The 23225-nt window shown below is 38.4% G+C and overlaps 1 protein-coding gene across 11 annotated transcripts in view; it reads left to right on the top strand.

The window, feature by feature from the left end:
- The window catches only part of ARMC3 (armadillo repeat containing 3), an 89001-nt gene that overhangs the window by 18080 nt on the left and 47696 nt on the right, over positions 1-23225 (top strand). For 6 of the 11 annotated variants that reach the window (XR_011556828.1, XM_070727328.1, XM_070727333.1 and 3 more), the window contains exons 2-8: positions 4476-4524; positions 8735-8852; positions 13497-13622; positions 14980-15048; positions 16847-17022; positions 18621-18815; positions 21852-22035. Coding sequence is in view for 10 of the 11 variants with exons in the window: in XM_070727328.1 (XP_070583429.1) it covers positions 4477-4524; positions 8735-8852; positions 13497-13622; positions 14980-15048; positions 16847-17022; positions 18621-18815; positions 21852-22035 (916 nt within the window). In the remaining variant the exon portion in view is untranslated. Of the gene's footprint in view, positions 1-4475; positions 4525-8734; positions 8853-13496; positions 13623-14979; positions 15070-16846; positions 17023-18620; positions 18816-21851; positions 22036-23225 lie in introns of all 11 variants that reach the window. The other 5 variants (XM_070727326.1, XM_070727332.1, XM_070727330.1 and 2 more) reach the window with 2 other exon arrangements.

Here is a 23225-nt window from a genome sequence, read left to right on the forward strand (position 1 = left end):
GAGAAAACAGCAGTGAGAACGTGATCAACATCAATGGCCAAGTTATTAATTAGATTTGTATGCCGTCCCTCTCCAAAGACTCGGGGAGGCTTGCGGCATATAAGTTAGATGCTAACTACTGCAGAGTTCATCAGTTTGAACAGTGGCCATCTTGCTTTCTTCATGTTGCACCACTAGATGTGAACTTTCAGCTGCTTGCTCCCACTAATGTCAGTGCTTTATTTATGTCTATAGTATCAGATAAAATTGGACCCGCAGGATGTACCGTGTTTCCCCGAAAGTAAGACAGTGTCTTACTTTCTTTTTACCCCCAAAAGCCCCACTACGTCTTACTTTCGGGGTATGTCTTACATTGGAAAAAAATTGAAAGGGTTGCGTTCCCGAAGGCATCTTCCCAGAGTCCAGAAGGGCAGCCGCGGGACAGGAGCCTCGTGAGCCCTTTTCCAAGTTCAATCTCAGGGCTCCAAGTGGCGTGCACGCGTGGAGCCACAGACGCATGTCGGGGAAGCGTGTGTCTGGAGGGGAGGAGCCGCTCTGCGCAGTTGGGCAGCCCCACCTGCCTGCCGGAAAGGAGGCGGGCGAAGGAGGGCGCAGCTCCGGCCGCTCGCCTCGGAGCCGGTCGGCCTCGCTGGCCGCTTGCAGCCGAGCCTCGGCAGGACTCGGTTGCTGGGACGAGCGCCTTTGCTGCAAGCCGCCGCCTGCTCGGCTCGCTTTGGACCAGCGCCGTCCTTCGCTTTGCCAAGCCGGGGAAGAGGCGGTGGCGCCGCGGCGAGGCGAAGGCGAGGGGCACGCGGGGAGCTTGGAAGCGACGTCATCGGGCTGCCCCCCCCGGCAATACCCCCGTGTTTCCCCGAAAGTAAGACATATGTCTTATTTTCGGGGTACGGCTTATATTAGCCGACCCCCCTGAAACCCCCGATACGTCTTACAATCGGGGGTGTCTTACTATCGGGGAAACAGGGTATGTTTAATAGTTTTAAAGGAAAATGGTTGGTTCTTTTGGACTGGAGATGACAAGAATATTTATTGTTTTTTATTTGGGTGTAAGGCACTGGGGGGCAGCAAAAGAAATAGCTGGAATGATGTTGAATGATGAAAGTCAAATATAATCAACTATAAGTAAAGGCCTTTATTAATAATTACATCATGGTAAGAGCAATAAAAAACAAACAAACAAAAAAGCTACCCAACTTTGAAGTATTTTTTCCATTGTTATTTTGTGGACATATTGCAATTTACAGTCCACTGGACCCTTTTTTAACTGTTCTTGTCAGGTCTGCGCCCATTGGGCAGGGAGGGCGACACTAAAGGCAGTGGCAGCCCTCCACAACAGTCCCCGTTTCTCATGTCGTCCCTTGGGAAAATTAATTGTCGGCTCCTGATTTAAGATAAGCCAGTTCCTCTAAGATAAGCCAGTTCCTAAAGAGCATTTGAAGGATTATTGTGAAGATCTTTGAAGCATCTATTGAATAAAACCTCTTGCATTCACTCAGAGCTGGGACTGTAGGTGTGCAATTCCTGTTGAATTAGCTAAGCTGTGGCCTTCCCATGAAACTCTGGAAAGCGTCTGAATACATTGGTCTTAGAAAGTGGAGAGGATCATGGGAGCTATGAATGGAAGTACAGTACCTATCTATAAAATCCATACTTTTGGTAGTTGATAAAGAGGTGATGTATAATGGGATTCAGGTGATGGTGTAGTCATCCTTGAGTGAGGAATGATTTCATTTTTGCTTAAAGAGGCTATAGTTTGAACTCTTTTCAAGAAGCCAATTCCTGGCTCCAAAGATTTGGACAATTTCCAACCCAATTCTAACCTTCCCTTGTTTTGGAGAAGGTTGTGGATAAAGTGGTCAGTTAATTTTAGACAGCTTGTGGGAAACTAATTAATTGAATCATTCCGTGATGGGATTCAAGCAATTTTTACTATCAGTTCTGTGGACGTGGCATGGCTTGGTGGATGTGGCAGGGGACGGATACTGTAAAATCTTCATTCCCTCATCACTTCAGGGAAAGGTTACTGCAAAATCCTCATTTCCTCCCAATTAGCTGGAACTTGGGAGGCACAGAATAGATGGGGTTGGAGCCAATCAGAGGTGGTATTTATCAGTTCTCTGAACTATTAAAATTTTCTGCTACCAGTTCTCCTGAACTGGTCAGAACCTGCTGAATCCCACCTCTGGTAGACCTAGGCAGAGAGATGATATTGATCATGATTGTGAATAATCCACCGCAGGAAAGAAATTGACATGGTACTGTATATTTCTTATTTTCCTCCTACTATTTAATATCTGTTTAATGAGGCTACTGGGTCATCCATTGGCATGAATTAAGATATTCATCTTAGCTAAACAGTATCAACACTGATTGAGTGGCTATGAATTTTGAAGCCATGTGGATCTGGAGATTTTACATCTATTGTTCTGTATGGAATTCACTCACTTCCCTAAACAGACCCTAAATTTTCTTCACCTTAAAGTGAACAATGTGGTTTTCTTGATAGGTGACAACAATTGTTTGAAGAATAAGTGAAACCATGGCCTGAACTGTTTTCACACAAATCTTGTACACCAGTTTCACCCATTGCTGGATTGGAAGGTTATACATATAACTCTGGATATCCAGTGGTACCTCGTGATACAAACCCTTCACCATACGAACAATCCGAGATACAAACCTGGGGTTCAGAAATTTTTTGCCTCTTCTTCCGAACTTTTTCTGTCTTACAAACCTGCCACCCGAACCCGGAAGTTCGGCAAAAGTTTGGGTTCGGGTGGCCGCCGAGAAGCCCCGCCGCCTGGCTGTCGCCTTTTGAAACAGCCGGGGGACTTCTCGGCATTCTCCCAAACACCGAACCCGGAAGTTCGGCAAAAGCTTGGGGTCGGCGTTCGGGTTCAGGAGGACGCTGAGAAGCCCCGCTGCCCAGCTGTCAGCTTTTCAAAAGAGCCGCGGAGCTGTCGGGCTGGTCAGGAGGCTCAAATGGAGGTGGGGAATCCCAATAGGGAATTCCATGGGTGGAGCTTTGATGTCATTACAACGTCCTTCCTGGCCAGCCAAAATGTAACCTCCAGGAAGGACGTCTTCGTAACGTCAAAGCTCCGCCCGTGGAATTCCCTATTGGGAATATTGTTTGGGGCAATATCCTGACTCTGTAAAGCCACTTAGAGAGGGTTGTAAAGCACTATAAAGCAGTATACAAATTTAAATACTATTGCTATTGTTACACAGAATTGCCTTCGAAGACTTCAGAAAGCAGCTGCATTAGTAATTATGTTTATATTTGGTATGCAAAGGTAACACTGCTACTTCATGAGTTCCAGATAGATTCAACATTATAGTTATTATCTTCAAAGCACTTTTTGATAAACATTTAAAAAAATATATTTGCAGGACCATGTACAGTATTTCCTACATATCTCATAAAAACTGATAGGACTTGCATCCTCTAGCCCTGTCTTTCAAACAGTCTTGTCTTATGGAACTCAAGAGATGTGTATTCTCTATTTATTTATTAAATTTATATGGTGCCCACTTCAATCATTGCAGTGACTCTGGACAAAATCATTAAAACAAAAGTAACCTGCAGTGCTATAGTCTTACCACTGCGCCACCCCGGCTCTTGATTTTAATCAATGCTATGTCAAAACATACCATGAAAAGTCACCCAGTCTATCTTTATTTTGGTCAATGACCAGTATAGACAACCTGAAGTAGCATGCCAAACATCTAAGTGATAGCTTTATAGGAAACAGACTCAGGCCACATTCACAGAAGTCTGTGCATCATAATTATCAGGATGTTTGCCTTTTCAGCTTTGCCTAGGGCTGTGATTTCCAAATATTAATATTCACGTCTACATTGAGGCTAAAAGTGCAGGTTTCTGTGAATTGAAGTAGGCCTGTAATTAAGCATGGATATTTACTGAAATAAGTCTAAAAATGAAAGCAACATTAGAAAAATATAATAAATATGTGCACACACACACACACACACACACACACCACCTATTTTTATTTTTTATTTATTTTATTTATTAAATTTGTATTTTTAAATTGTATTTTGTAATGGTCAGAGGAAGAAGTAGCTCTGGCTTCTCTTGAAAGCTAAATAGGATCAGACTTGATTATTATTTGAAATTGAGATCCCTAGAAAATTGCTGGGCGGTAGATTAGATTGGAAAGTTTGTTTAAAAAAACAACCTGGAAGAGAGCAATTGCAAACATTTCCATAATATTATTCACCCGGAACTGAGTTCAACTCAAGCAACATGGATATTCTAGTGTTTAGTGAGTGGAGTTCAAAATGCTACATTCTGGGTTTTTAAGAATGTGTATAAAATACCCAATGCTATTTCCTAACTTGAATGAACACTTCTTCATAGCAACATTTTTATGTAGGATATGAATTTGATTAAAAATATAAAATGTACTCACTGACTATTCACTGACTATCCCCGCTGTTCTGTTTGTTTTTAGAATGGGTAAAAAGATAAAAAAGGAAGTTGAGCCTCCTCCAAAGGATGTGGTAAGTTTATAAAGCAGTACTCATAAAAATGTTTCACAATTACAATCTCCAATTTTGCTCTTCTTTAGTCTTTTACGCCTACTTACTTCCCCTTGGTTTCTAAAAATATCACATAAACATAATCATATTCCTTCTACATGGTCTTTATGTTTAAAGAGCAGGGGGGAAATCACATTGATTTCATGAAGAATAATTGTATTCTGTCTTAAAATAATATGGAAGACTGGCCTTCCACAATTTGATGACCTGTCTATAAGACAGATCATCAAGTTGTGGAAGGCCAGTCTTCCATATTATTTTGTCTTTTAAAAGAAAACTACACAAAATACTGGTATTTCATTTTCTGTTATCTTTACCATACATTGCTCAGCTGCTGATTTACGGGAGGCATGTTTTTTTAATCTGTTTTTTTTTCATTATAAATTTGAACTGTTCTAGAAATATTATAGATGTCAAAATATTCCAGATTTGTTTCTTGTGTATTTGTTATGTGTATATTGATAGGTTTGCTAAATTGCTAGGATTAAAAGTGGAAGATACTCTTTCTTTGAGGGGTCATTGGTGTTCTCTGAACCTATTTGTTTTCTTGCAAATGTTCATTATATCTGCAAGAAAACAAGCAGGCTTAGAGAGCACCCATGGACCCCATATTTTAAACCCAAGCTACAAATATTATCCTTTATTAATACTGGTTCTTGATAGACCTTGCTTCTAATATTCATTGAAAGAATGAGCAAGATTTAAATATTGTCACTTCATCTGTAGAGATTTACTAGGGATTTCTTCATTTAGCAAAGTTTACCTTCCATTGTGTCTTGCAATAAAAGAACTTTCCTGGTTTTTCTCCTTGAAGAATAGTAACTGGTAGTTGATCCCTTTTGTCTGAACTGTTTGGCTAGCTGTTCAGTTCCACTCAGCTCTGTATTTCATGGCCATGTTTCAAATCTCAATGTGGACAAATTGAACTATTAGTTGGCATCCAAGAAGAAAAAAAAAAGAATGAAAAGTGTGGTTACAAAAGAAAAACAAAATCTAGAGACAGAGTTTTACTCCAAATATGCCAAGTTTTTAATATTTCCCTACTCAATTATTTCAGATGATGTTGTCTTCTATTTTTAGATTTCCTTTGTTTTTTACATTGCTGTTGTGGCACCTCACAGAGGAACATCACTGGGTCAATTCCTCCTCCCCAGTTACCTCAGAGTGGAACCAGCTGTTGAGGAAGGAATTTAACAAATGTATAACAGTGTGACTGGTCCCTAGACTGAAAAAATACTTCCATTTAGATTCTGACAAAGGTCATTCATGAGATCCCCCCCCCTTTTTATGACCCTATACAGTGTTCTCTCGATTTTCGCGGGGGATGCATTCCGAGACCACCCGCGAAAGTCGAATTTCCGCGAAGTAGAGATGCGGAAGTAAATACACCATTTTTGGCTATGAACAGTATCACAAGCCTTCCCTTAACACTTTAAAACCTTAAATTACCCTTTCCCATTTCCTTAACAACCCTTTACTCACCATTATTACTGTTACTCACCTTTGAATAAGACACAGTGATTCTGATATTTATAAACATAATTATTTATTAACAATTTAAAAAAAAAAATTATTTGCAAAAATTATTAGTTTGGCGATGACGTATGATGTCATCGGGCAGGAAAAACCGTGGTATAGAAAAAACCCCACAAAGTATTTTTTAATTAATATTTTTTCAAAAACCGTGGTATAGGCTATTCGCGAAATTCGAACCCGCGAAAATTGAGGGAACACTGTAGTCCCTTAATTTGGGGTAGACTCAGTTGACTGAGTGGAGCTGAGAATTTATTGGCCAGAAAACCTTCCTGATTGCCAGGTGCAGTTAGCATCAGGTATTTTTTATTTGGACCATAGATGATTCAAACATCTGCCACTATTTAGGATTGAACTCTCAACCTTCCAAGTCAGAGGCGAGCATCTTCATCACTAGGCCACTACACTGCTTATGGTTGGCAAAAATGATTCATGAACCATCATCTACCATTCTGCTTCATTGTGGGTTGGTTGATGTTTGTCAGCTTCATAGAGTGAGAAGATAAGGTTTGGATATTGCAGATATTTTCCTGTATACAAATAATCAGATTGACATAAAGCATTGGAAACTTGGACAGTTGATCTTCATAATATTGAGACAGGACTCAACATTACGAAGACCGTTTACAAGGATAAAGGAATTTCACAATTATAAATACTTTCAACTATTTTAGAAATCAATATTTTACTACCATATTAGATCTATAATATAGTTTAATTATCTATTTTCTATAAACTGTATTCTATTTGCTCTAAAATCCCGTTTTGCTGTATTTTCATAATCACTTTATCCCAAATATAATTAGTTATTGCTGGCTTCTATATTTTTCTTTTATCTTCAATCCTATACATATCTAGTAAAAAGTGATTCGACTATTGCAAAGTGCCTCAAGACCCAAATAAAAATCCATTGGCTGTGAGACAAACTCAAGGTGTACATTAGTTGGAATCAGGACAAATGCAATTATAGGCTAAATCACAATGTATCTAGTCTCTGGATCATATAATAGGTCTACTATATTCTGTAGCCGTCAGATCCAAACCTTGAGTTTTGTGTCCAATTCTGGGCACATTGGATACAAATTGAAACAGATCTGGAAAAAGGCACTGACGATAATTGAGGGACTGAAGCTAATTCTAGCAAGAAAATTATGGAGGTTTTGCCCTCAGATAAGACAACTGAAGGTATGTAACGCAAAATTAGGTCAAATCCTATTTTCTGTTGTCCCATTGTACAGAATAATGGTCATAAATGCACAAAGGCAGTACTTCCTATCAGTAAGAGCGATTGAACAAAGGAGTCAACTACCAAAGGGGAGTGTGAGCTTTCCTTTCCTAGATATAGTTAAGCAATAGCTCGAAAGCCATTTGTAGAGGTTGCTTAATTTGGATTTCTGCTCTGAACAGTGGGATGGACCTGGTGGCCTAAATAGCTCTGCAGCTCCATGACACTATGATTCACTTATATAGCATATCTGAACTTTATATCATTAAAAAAAAAAGAAAAGAAAGTTGTATAGCCTGTTCAGCCTATCCATCTGATTCCATTATTTCTTAAGTTATCTTTGAGGCTATTATTACTGGTACAAATAGGAGTTTTCAAATGAAAACTTCTGAGAATTTCTGTCATCTCAGTTGTCATGCTTGATATCCTTTTCCCCACTTGATAGGAATGGTCTTTTTAAGTTGATCTGATCAGTGTGGTCCATGGATTCCACATGAAAGTGCACTGCAGGGTTTTGTAATACAATTGCATTTTTCCTGTACTATTTCTTTTCCTTTCTTCTTCAGACTTTTTGCATCCCTAGTAACCTGTTTTTAGTATACTGAGCAGGGCTCTTCACTGAATCATGTACAATGCTGTTATCTTTGGATTTTCTGACCCTTTTATGTAGGATGCAGGGAATTACTTGAGTAAAATATATTATGATGTATTGCAGTAAAAATTGTCTATGTACATCGTATTTCATAATTGAATTTTTTATGTTAGATCAAAACTGTAAGTGCTTTATTGCTAGATTTGTTGCATATAGCTATAGCAGCAACCAATGTTGCTTCCTTTATAACTCATTGATCTCAAAATGTTAGAATTAATGTCACAGAGTCCGTTTCATTGCCATCTCTTTTTCAGAATTACTGATTGATGTATATCATTACAATTTCCAAAACTGTATTATATGTGCTCAGTGCATTTCCTATGAGTATGAGAAAGAGACAGTTTTCAGAAAATTTGTAAGCTAAATGCTAAATTAGTGGAATTTGAATTGCTTTTTTCAGTATAATTATTGTTCATCTACTATTTGTCCATATTTTAGAGGTAGGCTATCTGTAGTCAAAGCCAATTACATTTCAATAGCCCACTGCAAGCATGCATTTCAGACTTCTATTTCCAAAATTCACTTATGTGGGAGTAAGAAAAAGGAAAATGGAACCTTTTTATAAGCCATTAAATTTCCATTAAAGTTACAACAATTGAATCCTTCCTGCTAGGTATTTTTATAAGCATATGTAAATATATTATTATATATTGTAATTTCAAAAGATATGTTCAATGGTTGCCTTATATTTATCAGTAAATACCTATGGCACTGAACTTTATAATACTGACTTATATTAATATCCTTAATGTTTGATCTAGTTTGATCCTTTGTCAGTTGAAAGCAAAAAAGCTGCAACAGTGGTACTGATGCTCAGTTCCCCTGAAGAGGAAGTGCTACATAAAGGATGTGAAGCTCTGTATAAATTTGCATTAAAAGGTTTGTTCTTCTTTTATCATGTTCCATCTGTTTATTAATGAGTACTAAATACTTATATAAATCATTCATATTTCTGTTTAATAAGTGCCTGCATTATGCAAGACATTATATAGAGTTATGTAATATAAACTTATAGTTATAGGAACTGGAAAACCGGAAACTGTTTTACTAGCCATATTCAATTGGAAAATTGAAAGGAAATATTGATATATCATTTTACATATACTAACAGCAACAAAGATAATGTTGGCACAATACTGAAAACAGGACAAGGTACCAAATGACAAATTTATTATTACAAAAATATTAGAGTGTGTGGAATTATGTGTGTACGGATAAGTTGACACATGAATTAAATGAAAAAGAAAATTCAGAATTTTATGAAGTTTGGAACATATTTTATCAATGGATAGAGAAAAAAAACCAGAGGGAAAGGAGGGTATATATAGTCATATATATAAATATAAGGAAAAATAAATACTAGAAAACGGTGAATAAACATATAAGTAAAGATGTATAAAGAACACAAAAAATGTTTATGATAAGAGATGATATTAATAATAGTCAATATATATTGACTGCCCCTGTGCTCCTGGTACTTGCCCTATGCATGACCCCACTAACAATACTGGGACCGGTCCATGGGCACCATCCCTACGCTTGTCAGCCTGGTTAACTGCTGCCTGGCTGGGCACTGCATTTGGTTGCACACCCCAAACTTGTGAACACACCATTCCTACTCCTAAATTTTGTCCCACCAGTCTAGGCTGGGACGTGGCCGTGCCTGACTGGCCTTGGTCCCCAAATATCACTTGAGTTGGGCCTGCCGCTCCCACCGCGGGCCCTTCCCTCCTCTGCATGCCCCTGGGGCACTCACCTGCACTTGTTGCTGGTCCCGCGCTGGGCTGCCCCACAGGCAAAGCACTAGTTCCCAGTGCTGCTTCTGCCAATGGTGCGGGTGTCCCCAGTGCATTGGAGGCTCCCGGTTGACTGACCCTCGCTGCTGGAGCAGATGGTTGTTCTGAGTCCGAAGGAGTTGGTTACCTAGTTCTGGAAGTGCTCAGGCCTGCCTCTAATGCATCCAGCCTTGCTAAAATAGCAGATAAAATTTGTGTGGATAAACCATTCTCCATGTTCACCAGCCCTGAACCTCCAGACTAACCCACGTTCTCTTCAGCAGCGAGCCTAGTCCCAAAAGAAGGAACTACTGCTTCTCTTGGCTCAAACTGCAGGCCCCACTTGTTTACTAGGTATGCTTCTGCTCCCCTGGGCTTCTGCGCCAGCTTCTCCTGCTTCCTCCCTGTTGCGCTTACATGAGGCTGGGCCTTTGCCCTTTGGGCCTGCTTGCCCCTTTCTGGGAGCCATAATACTGCTGGATTAAGCAAAGGTTTGGCTCACGGCAATAAACCCTTTGTTAGAGGCTCCCAAAATTTCTTGACTTTCTTAACTTTAATCCTTAAAAAGTCCTTAACTTCAGCCCCCAAATTAAATCCACCAAAAAGGTCTTAACTTCTACAAACCCCCTGTCAAACAATCTAAAATAATCACAAAATTCCTGACTTTAAAAACTTTAAGCTTAAGAGGTCCTTATCTTACTCTACAAACAACAACAAAGATGAGGTGGCCGCTGCTGTTGCCGACTTTTGGCTTGCAAAATCTACTCACTTGGCTTCTCCTGTGACCTCCGAGGTAACCAGCAAGCTTCCTGTTTCAGCCAAAGATCCCCAAAAAAGGAGGCTGAAGTTCAGACGGGGCAGCCTTTTATCCTTGGAGCTGCACCGTCCACTCTTTGCCTGTGGGCTTGCGCAGATTGCTGTGAGGTGTTTGGAAGGGTGATCTCGCCTATTCATGCGAGATCACCCCTCCCCTTGCCAGCGAAACTTGCTGGAACCGGTGTTCTACTCTGGCGGCAAATTTGGCAGCGGGTAAGCCTGCTTGCCTTCAAGAGTATTACATGGCAGATGCTTGTCTCTTTGAATTTGAAAATCTCAGAGCACTTTAGTTTCTGCATTTTCTATATGGTCCCAGTTGTTTTAGCTTGCTGGTAAATGGTATTTCTTGCAGATATTTCAGTGTGCAATTGTTGCTACTTTGTCATGTTATTTGTTTATAATCATTCTCCAGTCATTGGTATAATCCACAGTCAGTGGGTTGACCTCCGTCCGTCAACCAATCAGGACTGAGCCCATATTATAAAAGCTCAAGTTCTGTCAGTCTTCCTGCTTCTTTCCTCAGTCCTCAGCAGGACAGGACGTGTGGTCAACTCACTGACTGTTTTTTCTCTAATTCTCTCTCCTTCCTGCACCTTTCAGACAAACCTTCCTTTAAAAAAAAAATCCTCTCTCGTATCCTCCTCCCTCCCTTTCAGCCGCTTGCATCAGGAAGGCCATTTCTCTGGCGCTAGAAGCCTTGTCCTTCCAGGCTTGCCTGGGCTAGACAATCAGCCGCTTAATTGATCCGCCGCCTTTCCCCTTATTTTCAGGACTCAGAGCAGCCAGGCGTGGGGGGGTAATCTGACCTTCCCGAAGGCTGTTAATTGCGAAGGCCGGCTCGCTGAATGCCAAAATGCTAATTCCGTCAGTTTCCTCCTTTCGTTGCGTTCACCTGGCTCCTTCACTTTCACTAGCGCTATACAGCTGATTGGCTCCAAGGTGGTAGAGTGGCGCACCTTTAAACATTTGCCCCTTTCACCTCAGTTCTTTCTATTGATGGTGCAGCTAAGATCGTCTTAAAGGGGCATTGTACAAGGGAGCACACTGCTCTTCAATGGACCTAACGGTAGGCCAGATGCTGGGGTTCCTGAGTGATGGTTGTGCCAATGGGGTTGGCTCCCAACATCCTCAAATGCCAGGTATCAGCTTTATCATTAGTCTTGGCCTGCATGGATTTCTCTCCCTTGTCCCAACATCCGATGATTAAAAGGCTGTTGACAAGTGCCTCTATACATAGCCCTCCGGTCACTCACCATTTCCCAACATGGAATCTGACCAAGGTGCTGGACTCCTTGATGAAACCTCCATACGAGCCACTCCGAGATTCTTCCACTCGTCACCTTACCCAGAAAGTGGCCTTCCTTGTGGCCATCACCTCGGCCAGAAGAATTTCTGAATTGACTGCCCTGTCTATGCGCAAGGATCTTTGTCTATTTCTGCCTGACTAGGTCGTCCTACGCCTTGACCCTTCCTTTCTCCCTAAAATAAATTCATTGTTCCACAGATCCCAGGAACTTGCCCTTCCCTCCTTTTGCTCCAGGCTGGTACATCCACTGAAACGGAAGTGGCACACCTTAGATGTTAGGTGCGCTTTGTGCATCTATTTGAAGGCACGGCAGACTGGAGAAAATCCGAGGCCCTTCTCATCTCGTACCTCCCGGACTCTATGGGAGAAAAGTCAATTCCAATACCATAGGCAGATGGATAAGGGAGGTCATAGCCAAGGCCTACGATCTGACTGCAGTTCCTCGCCCTAGGGGTATTACGGCCCACTCTACCAGGAGCGCAGCTGTCTCGGCCGCCTGGTCTAAATAGGCTTCTCTAGAAGATGTGTGTAGAGCAGCCATCTGGTCTGCACCTACTACTTTCATCAAGCACTATAGAATAGACACCTTTGCCTCGTCTGATGCAACTTTCAGTAGAAGGGTTCTCCAGCAGGTCATCCCTACATCTATGCCAGCCACCTAGATTTCCTTCCCGCGAGACATAGGCTTTGGCAGGTCCCACTGACTGTGGACTACACCAATTACTGGAGAATCAACCATTGACCTTCCTTTCCTGAACAGTGATTCTCAGGATATTGTGTAGTCCACAATCAGGCCCTCCCTGGTTCAATCTCCTCTCAAGGTTCTGGCTATCATGCTTTTTTCTGACCTTCCTTTCTCGTCTATAGCAAATTGCATGTCTATTCTGGTGTCCTATTCTACATGTCTCGATTATATGTTGTTGCTGTCAGTCTTGCATACATGTTGACCCCACTGAGCCCAAGCTTCGAACTTCAAAAAAAAGAGGGAAGACTGACAGAACTTTAGCTTTTATAATATGGCCTCAGTCCTGATTGATTGACGGACAGAGATCAACTTACTGACTGTGGACTACACAATATCCTGAGAATCACCGTTCAGGGAGTTCAACGGTTGAATCTATGTAATAATCTTGCAGCAACTAACTAGGTGGTCCATTAATTCTTCGGCTTATAATTAATTACTATTATTCATGCATATTATTATCATTTACGTGCCTTAGCTACGTTACTGTTGGATCATTGCAGAGAAAAAAATGTGTCCTTAACAGATATACATAACATTTTCCTGTTTCAGGATACTTCGTAGTTTGATAGTTATTTTTTCTTCTATAGTTACTACTATTGTTATAGTAACTCTTCATTTTTAGGAGTTTCTTGGACAAACTGAGTTGCAATTGACAAAATCTTTCTATACTACCATTCTATCCATGTATAAAATCCCATATGTCTTTTACACTTACAGAAAGACCAAAAAACTTGTGTAAAATATATTCATTAAACGTAAGATTTTTTGTTTGTTTATGGACACTTTCCCGCCATTGGTATATTAAATCAAAAGCTTACTGTGTTGTTATAATAATTATTAGGGAAATTTGAAATTAAATGTATTTAACAATTGCTTTTTAGGTGAAGAAAACAAGCTGACACTTCTTGAACTTGGAGCATTAGAACCTTTATTTAAATTAGTTACGCATGAAGATCCCATTGTTCGCAGAAATGCTACCATGGTAGTCGGAATTATGGCATCTCATAGTAAGATTTCTCTTTAGAAACATGGGCAGTATTATGCATTGTGGAATTGTTAACACATATTAAACTGATGTAAACTATGACACTGTTGTATGTCTAATGTTTCTGCTAAGCAACGCTAAAAATAATTAACAGAGTTTAACAAACAAACAAACTTGAACTGTTCTATCATAATAATGGAATAGTCTTTGTTCTGAAAAGAGAAAAAAAATAAAGAAGGTATATATTGAGAACAAAAATGTACAAGACCTGAGGAATTTATATCAAAGAGTGTGCAACTTCTTCAGCACAAGCATAAGCACGTGCATAAGCGCACCACTGTGCCTACCGTCCCTGTCCCATTGTCTTCTTTTGTTACTTTTTATCATTACTTATCTAATGTTTTATTTGTACAAATTATCACCCTATAATTGTTTGACAAAATAAATAAATGAATGAAATAAAAAGCAACCCTGGCCTTTAAGAGCCCTGTTAAGAACTTTATTCCAAGAAGTTGGCATAGCCAAGTTGAGAAAATAAGCGAGAGCAGAATTTAGTGTAAGCTTTAATTTAATTAAAATGGAACTAATAAGTTGGTTATTTCCTTGTATTTATTAATGTTGTAAAAAGCTAGCAGCAATATTTGACCAACTGTCAAAATAATCAAGCTTCCAGGACATAAGGGTATTAAGCTGCAATCGGACAAAGATATTTGCTAATCAGGAATAGACCTTTACTCCAAGCTGAAGTTTAACAGCACTGGATTTTACATGAGGGTATTATATTTATGTCCAGTAAAAATATATAGCATAGTCAAGAGAACAGCAGGAAGTGTATACATAGTGAGAACTTACAAAAATATTATAATATGATTTGATGAAAACTGGATTTTCAATACAATATATTGAATTTTTGAGAAGTATTTTATAACTTGTGAAATTATTAGTGAAGCTAAAGCAATGTAAGATTAAGAGTGCTATTATAAATAGAATGGTATCTGCTAAACAAAAACTACATTGATTATTTTTAAATAAAGATATAAACCATTCAAATTGCTGTTTAAAGGGGCATCAATAATTTTACCAAAATTAGTCATTGTCCTTCATTAATTAAATATTAGTATGTGTCTAATGCTTGGCAAGCAAAAGATGGATAATTCTATTTTGGAATTTGTTTACTTTTTAATTTTACTGATTTCATGAAATATATTTTGTCCTGTCAACTGTAAATGAAACAGGCTATTCTTCTTCCAGACCAGTTTTTTAATATTGCATTTTCTTTACAGGATGAAACAATAGTATTATGTTTGCATTATTAGTCATGGCAGCATACTATATTCCTTCAATTAACAGAATATATTGCCTTATGTCCTTCATTATAGATGATGTGAAGAAATCACTACGGCAGCTTGATGTCACAAGTGCATTCATAGCTCGTCTGGCACCAGAAGGTAACTTGCAGCATCTCTTTGGTAAATTCCTGCTTCTCTTATTTGCTGGAAAGGTGAAAAAATTCTAACTAGCAGTTTCCAATGCATGATTGATGCCCCTCTTATGCCATTATATACACATTAAAAAATATAGGCCTTTAATCACATGGTCTAAGTCCGTGATGGTGAACCTATGGCACCCGTGACACAGGTGGCACATGGAGTCGTATTGGAGGGCACATGAGACTTTGCTGGATGCTTCCCTGAAGCCCCAGAGACAAAAAAAATGCCCACTAGACAAATCGGAAGTTGAGGAAAATGCACTTCTGGTTTGCTGTTGTGTTATTCTTTGAACTTCAGAGGGTTCAGGGAAGATTTCTGAAGCCTGGGAGTGCAAAAAACAGTACAGTGAGCAAACTGTTTTTATAAGGTATCAAGCTTCACTGAGGCCTGTGCTCATGCGTGGGGACGAGGGGGGATTGTGCACATGCACGGGGCAACATGGGGATGTGTGTGCATGCATTGGGTGTGGGCACGTGCATGCATGCTAGCCCACACACACATACCCTTTTGGCACACAAATCAAAAAAGGTTCGCCATCACTGGTGTAAGTCCTTCAAGATAGTCCAGATAAGAAGGATCAACCACCTATTATATGTACAACCAATGAAGGGCTACCAAAATTTTTACTACCACACTAGGGCGTGGTAGGATGCCCTGCATTTTCTTCCAACTTCTTTCAGTGCAAATTGGATGCTCTGGGGTGGACCTCCATTTTCGCTATCCCACCGCTTGTCGTCGTCCCCCGTCTGTATACAACTAAAATTCTTGTGCCTGTAACCTTTAACTGGGCAAAACACTGCATCATATAGCAATGATTTTTGAATCAAGATGAGCTAACTTACAGAATACATCCAAAACTAGGATCAATGACCCCTGTGGGTTTGGAATTCAGCAAAACTATGTATTACCACATTGTTGTGCTGTACCACCACCCAGATTTTCAATAGTTCAGTTCTGTTTTAACCCTCTGATGCCTCCAGCATCTGGAGGTCAAATAGATCACTCCTGCCCTAGAGGCAGGGTGGCTCAGTCCCACCACAGGCAGAAGTCAGAAGCTGCATCCACTCCCATTGGTTTTTTTTGTCCTTGGCTATTTTGTTTCTCTGTTATATAAATATCTCTGAAACAATAACCAATGAGTTGTTTAATGAGTACTAACATTACTTTTATTGTAAGTTTGCAATAACAAAACATTGCAAATCTTAAAGTACTTCTCCCCTTCTTTACTTTTAATTTCCAAAAAAAAATAGGAATTGTCTCTTTTGAGATAATTCCCAATGTCTGTTTTCCTTCTATGAATTGAGATACATTTTTGTGTGACAGTTGTCTTTCCTCCTGTCTCCCAAGGCCATTTCCACATACTTATGATCATGGCTTTACTTTTCAAGTTATTTTTTTTTGTTTGTTTCTCAACTTCTGTTCCTGCAATTGAAAGTCTATCAGCAGTTTACCTTAAATGTAAAATCAACATAACATAGATGGTATAAGAGTTTATAAAAACAGTTGTCATTGAGCATAAAAATACAAAAATGAAAATAAAAACTTTCCGTTCCATTAAGCAATATGAATTTTGCAGGATTGTAATCTTTTGGATAATTTAAAATAAATACAGTATATGATTTCATTTATTTTTAAAACCTTGAAAGTAATTAATTACAATCTAGTTTTAATTGCATATATTAACACTTTGCTTATAAAATGTGCATATTTGTTACTGGATAATGTTTGATCATTGTCATTTTTAAATATTTTGTAGAAGATGTTGTCATCCATGAGTTTGCTAGTCTTTGTCTCGTACATATGTCAGTTGAATATAACAGTAAAGTACAAATATTTGAGCAAGGTGGACTAGAGCCACTTATACGACTGCTAGGAAGTCCTGATCCTGATGTTAAGAAGAATAGTGTGGAATGCATCTATAATCTAGTGCAGGTGATGATTTTCTTCCATTTTTCATTAGAAAATAATGCTTCTATAAATGAATCTGATATTATAAGATTATTTGTTTAATCCACCTTTTATTTACCAACTTTTCTAGCCATTTTTATTTTCAAATGCCCCCTCCTCCTCCTCCTCCTCCTATCTCTTCATACTGACACAGTTCATTTGATGAATTCCCCACTTAATCCATCTGATGTCATTATTTTAATCCATAAAAATGCTGATCGTAAGTAGGTCCGGAGGAAAATAACAGGGCTTATAAGAAACATTGAGAAACATTCGTGGTATTGTTTACCATCCTTGGTAAAATATGATTAATGCTATCCTTATGCTCACAGATCTGAATTTGCTCACAAAAGTTTTACTGCTTTCAATTGGCAAGAGCTGGATGTTAAATGTCTCTTGAATGAATTAGGGTGAATTACTAAATGGCAAGTCTCATTGATTCTGATTAAATTTGTTAATTAAATGTGTTTAGTATAGGTCGGAACATGTTCCATTTAAATGCCTATAAAGGAAATAATTTTCAGTAGAAGAATGCATAAAACCTATTGTCTCTTCATTGTCTGGAAGAATGTTTAAGTTCTATGAAAGACTATAAAAATGTCAATTTATGATGATTTGGAATAAGAAGTATTATTTTGCATTATTCTTGCCTAACACATAATGATTTTGCACCTTTTGAACTCTTAGTAAATGATTTTGACAGCTTCTTTTCAGAAGGGGGGAGGTTATTGTAATTGGTTACTTTCACAATCAGTGTTAATGTCACCATATGCTGGTTAGCAAAAGAATAGTAAATTGGTAGAAGAGTCTTTTCAAAGTCTAATAGCCCAATCTACAATCCAGTGAAGCTGAAACAGTAGGACTTAAGTTACTTTAGCTCTCCTGATTTAAATGGTACCAAATTGGCTTGAATCCAAGTGCTCCAATTGAACAGGGTTGTGGACTAAGTTATAAGTGAATCAACTCTGTAATGAATTCAATTCACAGTTCAATCTTTTCTAGGGCACCAGAGCATGTCTTTATTCTGAATCACATTTTGCTTGTTTCCATTCTTTGGCTATCTATCCTTTTTGTAAGGAATATCAGGACAACTGCACCTGGTGCTTGTTTAAACTGATAAGTGAAATTGTATAGAAAAATGCAAGAAAAAATGGCTTGAAAACTTATAGTAGTAAGTTACTAACTAGTAACTTTTACTATTTTAATGTTGCACAATCAGAAAAAGTTAAAATGTTTAGCAAGGCAGTTTAAAAACATTTAGCTATTTAAAAAAAACAATAAAGTAGAGATATGAAAATACATTCAAATATGAAATGGTCAAACTGCATTTCTGTTATTCCTCTTGTGTCAATACATAAGATTATCATGGATGAATTGCAGTATTTATAAGCTAAACATTTCTGAGTTTTGTTCTATATAATATATAATTTGTGACACATGGAACTCAATGCTAGATTTGTTGAAGAAATATATTTAAACAGTATTTGAACTAACGTATTCATTTTGTCACAGTCATAATTATATTGTGCTTCATATTGTTCTTTTCCCCAATCACATTATTTTTATTTGATATTTAAATATAGGATTTTCAAAGTCGTGCTGCAATACGTGAATTAAATGTAATTCCTCCTTTGTTGGAACTTCTGAAGTCTGACTACCCAGTTATTCAGTTGTTATCACTCAAAACTTTAGGTATCATTACTATTGATAGAGAAACAAGAGTGATCCTAAGAGAAAATCAAGGATTAGATCATCTTTTCAAGATACTGGAAACTAAGGTATCCTTGAAGACATCAAAGTTATGAATTTTAGTCAATCCATTTAAACTAGAGAAATTGCATGTGAAAAAATGCAGTACTTAATATGAAAGTTAGAAAAATAATTATCCTATGCATGAAGAAATATATCCTTAATGGCAATAATTTTGTTAAAAGGGCAGTTTGTTGAAATATTGCTTAATTAAGGAAGATTTTGAGTTCAATAACATATTTTCTTTAATCAATATAATATTGTCAACTAAACCAGCGGTGGGTTCTAACTTACCTTGCTGTCGGTTCGCTTCCTCCCACACACTCATGGGCGAACCAGTCCAAACCGGGAGGAACCCACCTCTAAGCTAAATTAATTATAAATTGAATGGAATAGATGTAAGTAGATTTTCTTCAGATAAAGTGAGTGCTTTCTAATTATATGGAATAATATTTTCTTGGTTTCTTCAGGCTAGAATTAACAGTATTTGCAAACATAATTAGATCCATTCATTTGGGATATGATGTGAGCTTAATATTTTATTTAGAAAGTATTTGATTGATTTATATATTACACAAAACCATATAATTTATTTGTGACTATATGAGATTCATTAGAAAACCATGATTTGGCCCAATCTTATGTGCAGATGTTTATTCATGTCAGAAGCATCATAATTAAAATAAGGCATATTATATGACATTTGAAATATAAAATACAAGATTCGCACAAATTAAACATTATACTCAGATAACATTAATTGCAGGTGAAAGTTCATTCTCCAAGCTTGTGTGTTGGTTTCTGGACATTTTGTTACTAGGCTAAGTAACATCTTCAGTGGAGTTTAGGGAATGTCAGTGTTGGTATTGTTCTGCTTATAAGGGCTTTAGATATGGATATGTCAATGAGAGTCTTGTAATGGATCAGGTGTGATTCATCAGAGAATCTTGTGATGCTTTTTGTGATAGGGAAGTTACATCAGATCAGGGTCATTGGGAAATGAACTGTTGGTGGAGAAGGTTGCTTAGGTTGGTTGAGGGTTGGTGCTGTCTGTGGTTGGCTGTGCAGTTGATTTTTAGTGTTTGTAGGCTGGTCGTATGTCAAAGAGTGTGGCAGGTAATAGCATGGCCGGTGATTTTTGCTCCAATCCAATTGTTTGATGTCATTGTGGGTAGAGATTAAGGATTTAGGATTGTAGTGTTTGACTGCCAGCCAATGTTTGTCCCACATAGAACTGCAATGATTACAGTTGATTTTATAGATTATATTGTTTCCTTCATCATTCTGTATCTTGTCTTTGGTTCTGGATAATTCCTGGCGGAGTGTGGCTGTGGGTCTGTGGGCTATTGTTATTCCTAGGGATTGGAGGATTCTGGCTGTCATTTCTAACACTCTTTGTGTATTGTAGGGTTAATTTTTGCATGATGCTTGGCTGTATGGTGTGCTGTGATTTGGTTGCTGTGTATTGGAATAGGAAGTTTTTGGATAGCAGTTATGAAGAAAGACATGTTTCTCTTATGCTTTTCATAGTGTTGTGGTGGTGCAGTGTGTACTGTTGTGGCGGTACAGTGTGTAGTGTTGTGGCTGTGGTGGTGCAATGTGTCCTGGCCCTTCTGAAGAGGGTCTGGACACAGCTTCCTTTGTGTGCAGTAGGGTAGTTGCTTGCAAACCTGAGTATCTGGTCCATGTACATGGGTTTGCAGAAGACAATGGATTTCCAGTTCTCTGTTGTGTAGTCCCCTTATGTTGATGTTGAGAGATGAGAATCTGCCGTCTTTCTTTTTTTTGTGTGAATTTGATTCCAGGGAATATGTTATTGAGTAGGTGGTTTGTTTCTTCAATTTGGGAGCATTTGATGATGAAGAAGGTATCATCTATGTAGTGTATCTGAAATTTTGGTTTGGTCAGAGCTATGGAAATATGTGTTGAGGCATAGATCCAGGAATTTCATGATGGTTTCTGTGGACATAAAGTAAAGTGAGTAGGTGGTGTGTGGTTTGTTTAGCCAGTTCGAGGTCAATCTAAGTGAAGAAAGCAGTAATGTTGAAGGATTTCTTCTTTGTTGATCTTGGTGTGTTTGGGGCATCGGAGAAATTGTTCTGGGGAGTGTATTGAGTGTGTTGAGTCATTGACCAGGTGTCTTGAGTTTCCTCTGCAGGGTTTTGCTGCAGGAAATGTTTGTACATTGGTGTTCCAGGTAGACACAATTGAGTAAGGGGATCCCCTTCTTGTGTATTTTAGAACCTGGGTGTGGAGGAACCTTGCGGTTGCATGTGCTTTCCCTGTAGAGGTGTTAGTTATTTTTCTTTTATTAGAGTGCATTTTATTTTGATCTCCAGCTATTTTGGTTTATTAATTGTGTTCTGTCATGCTGCTGTAAGGTCCTCAAGTGTATATTGAACAAGACACAAAGAGTTATGGTTAGTATTTCTTGTTCTAATGTTAGGTGTCCATTTCAAGTCCTGGGAGATTATAGGACCCAAAATCCTGAAGGACTCTACTGCTACGACAGTGCTGTGAAATATAATGAGTGATAGAAGGCCTTCTCCTAAAATCCATTTCATCTCTACAATTTTAAGCATGTTCAGCTCCATATTGTGCCATAAAGTGATGGAAACACGATGGCAAAGAATGAACTGGACATACGGGGGAAGGAGGTTGAATTTTTATTAGTCAGCCACCTCCAATACGAAGACTTATGTCATGCAAGGCTTTAAAGGTGATTATCCATTGTACCTGGATGCAGACCGGCAGTCAACGCAGCTTATGAAGCAGTGGGGTAGCATGGATTACTCAAGGGCCTTACGAACTGCCTGTGCCACCCCACTCTGCACCAGCTGTGTCTTCTGAACACTTTTCCAATTATGGGACAACTTGTCAAATATTTTTCTGCAATTAAGGCATCATATCACAGCATATTAGTTTATGACATGAGTGTTTTTATATACGTAAATAATGACAACTGCATTATGGGAATATGGAATACCAAAATACGTGGTCAGAAAAACAATAAAATAGTTTTAAACACTCTTACAATGTTAATATCTGCATGTTTTAACTTATAGGAATTTAATGACCTACATGTAGAAGCTCTTGGAGTTGTGGGAAATTGCCTTGAGGATGTGGATACTATGCAACTGATCCAGCAGACAGGGGGTCTCAGAAAGCTACTGGCCTTTACTGAAGTTTCCACTCTACCCGAGTTTCAGAAAAATGCCGCAAAAGCAATTGCTAAAGCAGCCGCTGATCGTAGGTCATTACAGAAATTCTTGTGTCTTGAGAAAAGCCCTTAGAGTATATGAATGCCTAGTTCCTTTTTATGATTATCCTAAAATAAGGAGTCTGTGATGTCATATCCTATACCTTATTAGCTCTACAATGCAGTGATCTTCATTTTGATGAGGCTGCAAGCATATTTTGTCATCCTAGGTTAGCACAAGATAGTTTTGCTGCCTGAGATTACCATTCTATAGATCGGGGAGAAATAATATAATACAATTATAATACAATAATACAATACCCCTGTGCTGAGTAAAATGTTCTGGTACCTGCTAAGGAAGATTATTTCAATATCTCTCCTTGAAGTCAAAGTTCACAAGGCTTCAAACCAGTTGTCTTAGAGAACTGTCTTGCTAATAATAGTAAGGTGGGCGCTCTCTTCTATTAAAGATCCAGTGTCTCTGTTTCTTGGAAGCAAGTTAATTAAGTTGCTTTTATATTTGAATATTATGAATAAACCATAGAGTCACTATGTCAAATGTTACATATGCTCTTCATTTAGATAGAATACATGTAAATAGACAGATATACAGTATATAAGAAACATAGATAATAAATAAATAAATAAATAAATAAATAAATGCATGCATGCATGCATGCATACATACATACATACATACTCCAACTAATACAAACACATTCCCCTCTCTGCTTTTTTTTACATCATTTTCTCATAATGGGCTTACTTCAGAATAAACAAATTTAGAAGATATGGCCCATCTTGAATATACAGTGATCACTTGCTTTTCGCGGGGGATGCGTTCCGAGACCGCCCGCGAAAGTTGAATTTCCGCAAAGTAGAGATGCGGAAGTAAATACACTATTTTTGGCTATGAACAGTATCACAAGCCTTCCCTTAACACTTTAAACCCCTAAATTGCAATTTTCCATTCCCTTAGCCACCATTTAGATTATTACTCACCATGTTTATTAAAAAAAATATTTATTAAAGGCAGACGAAAGTTTGGCGATGAGATAGGACGTCATTGGGTGGGAAAAACCGTGGTATAGGGAAAAACCCCCGCAAAGTATTTTTTAATTAATATTTTTGAAAAACCATGGTATAGACTTTCCGCGAAGTTCGAACCCGCGAAAATCGATGGAACACTGTATCTTCAATCAAGTCACTGAAATTTTAAACAAATTTTCTATCTCCCTGT

The sequence above is a fragment of the Erythrolamprus reginae genome, chromosome Z (genome assembly GCF_031021105.1).
Source record: "Erythrolamprus reginae isolate rEryReg1 chromosome Z, rEryReg1.hap1, whole genome shotgun sequence".
NCBI lineage: Eukaryota > Metazoa > Chordata > Lepidosauria > Squamata > Dipsadidae > Erythrolamprus > Erythrolamprus reginae.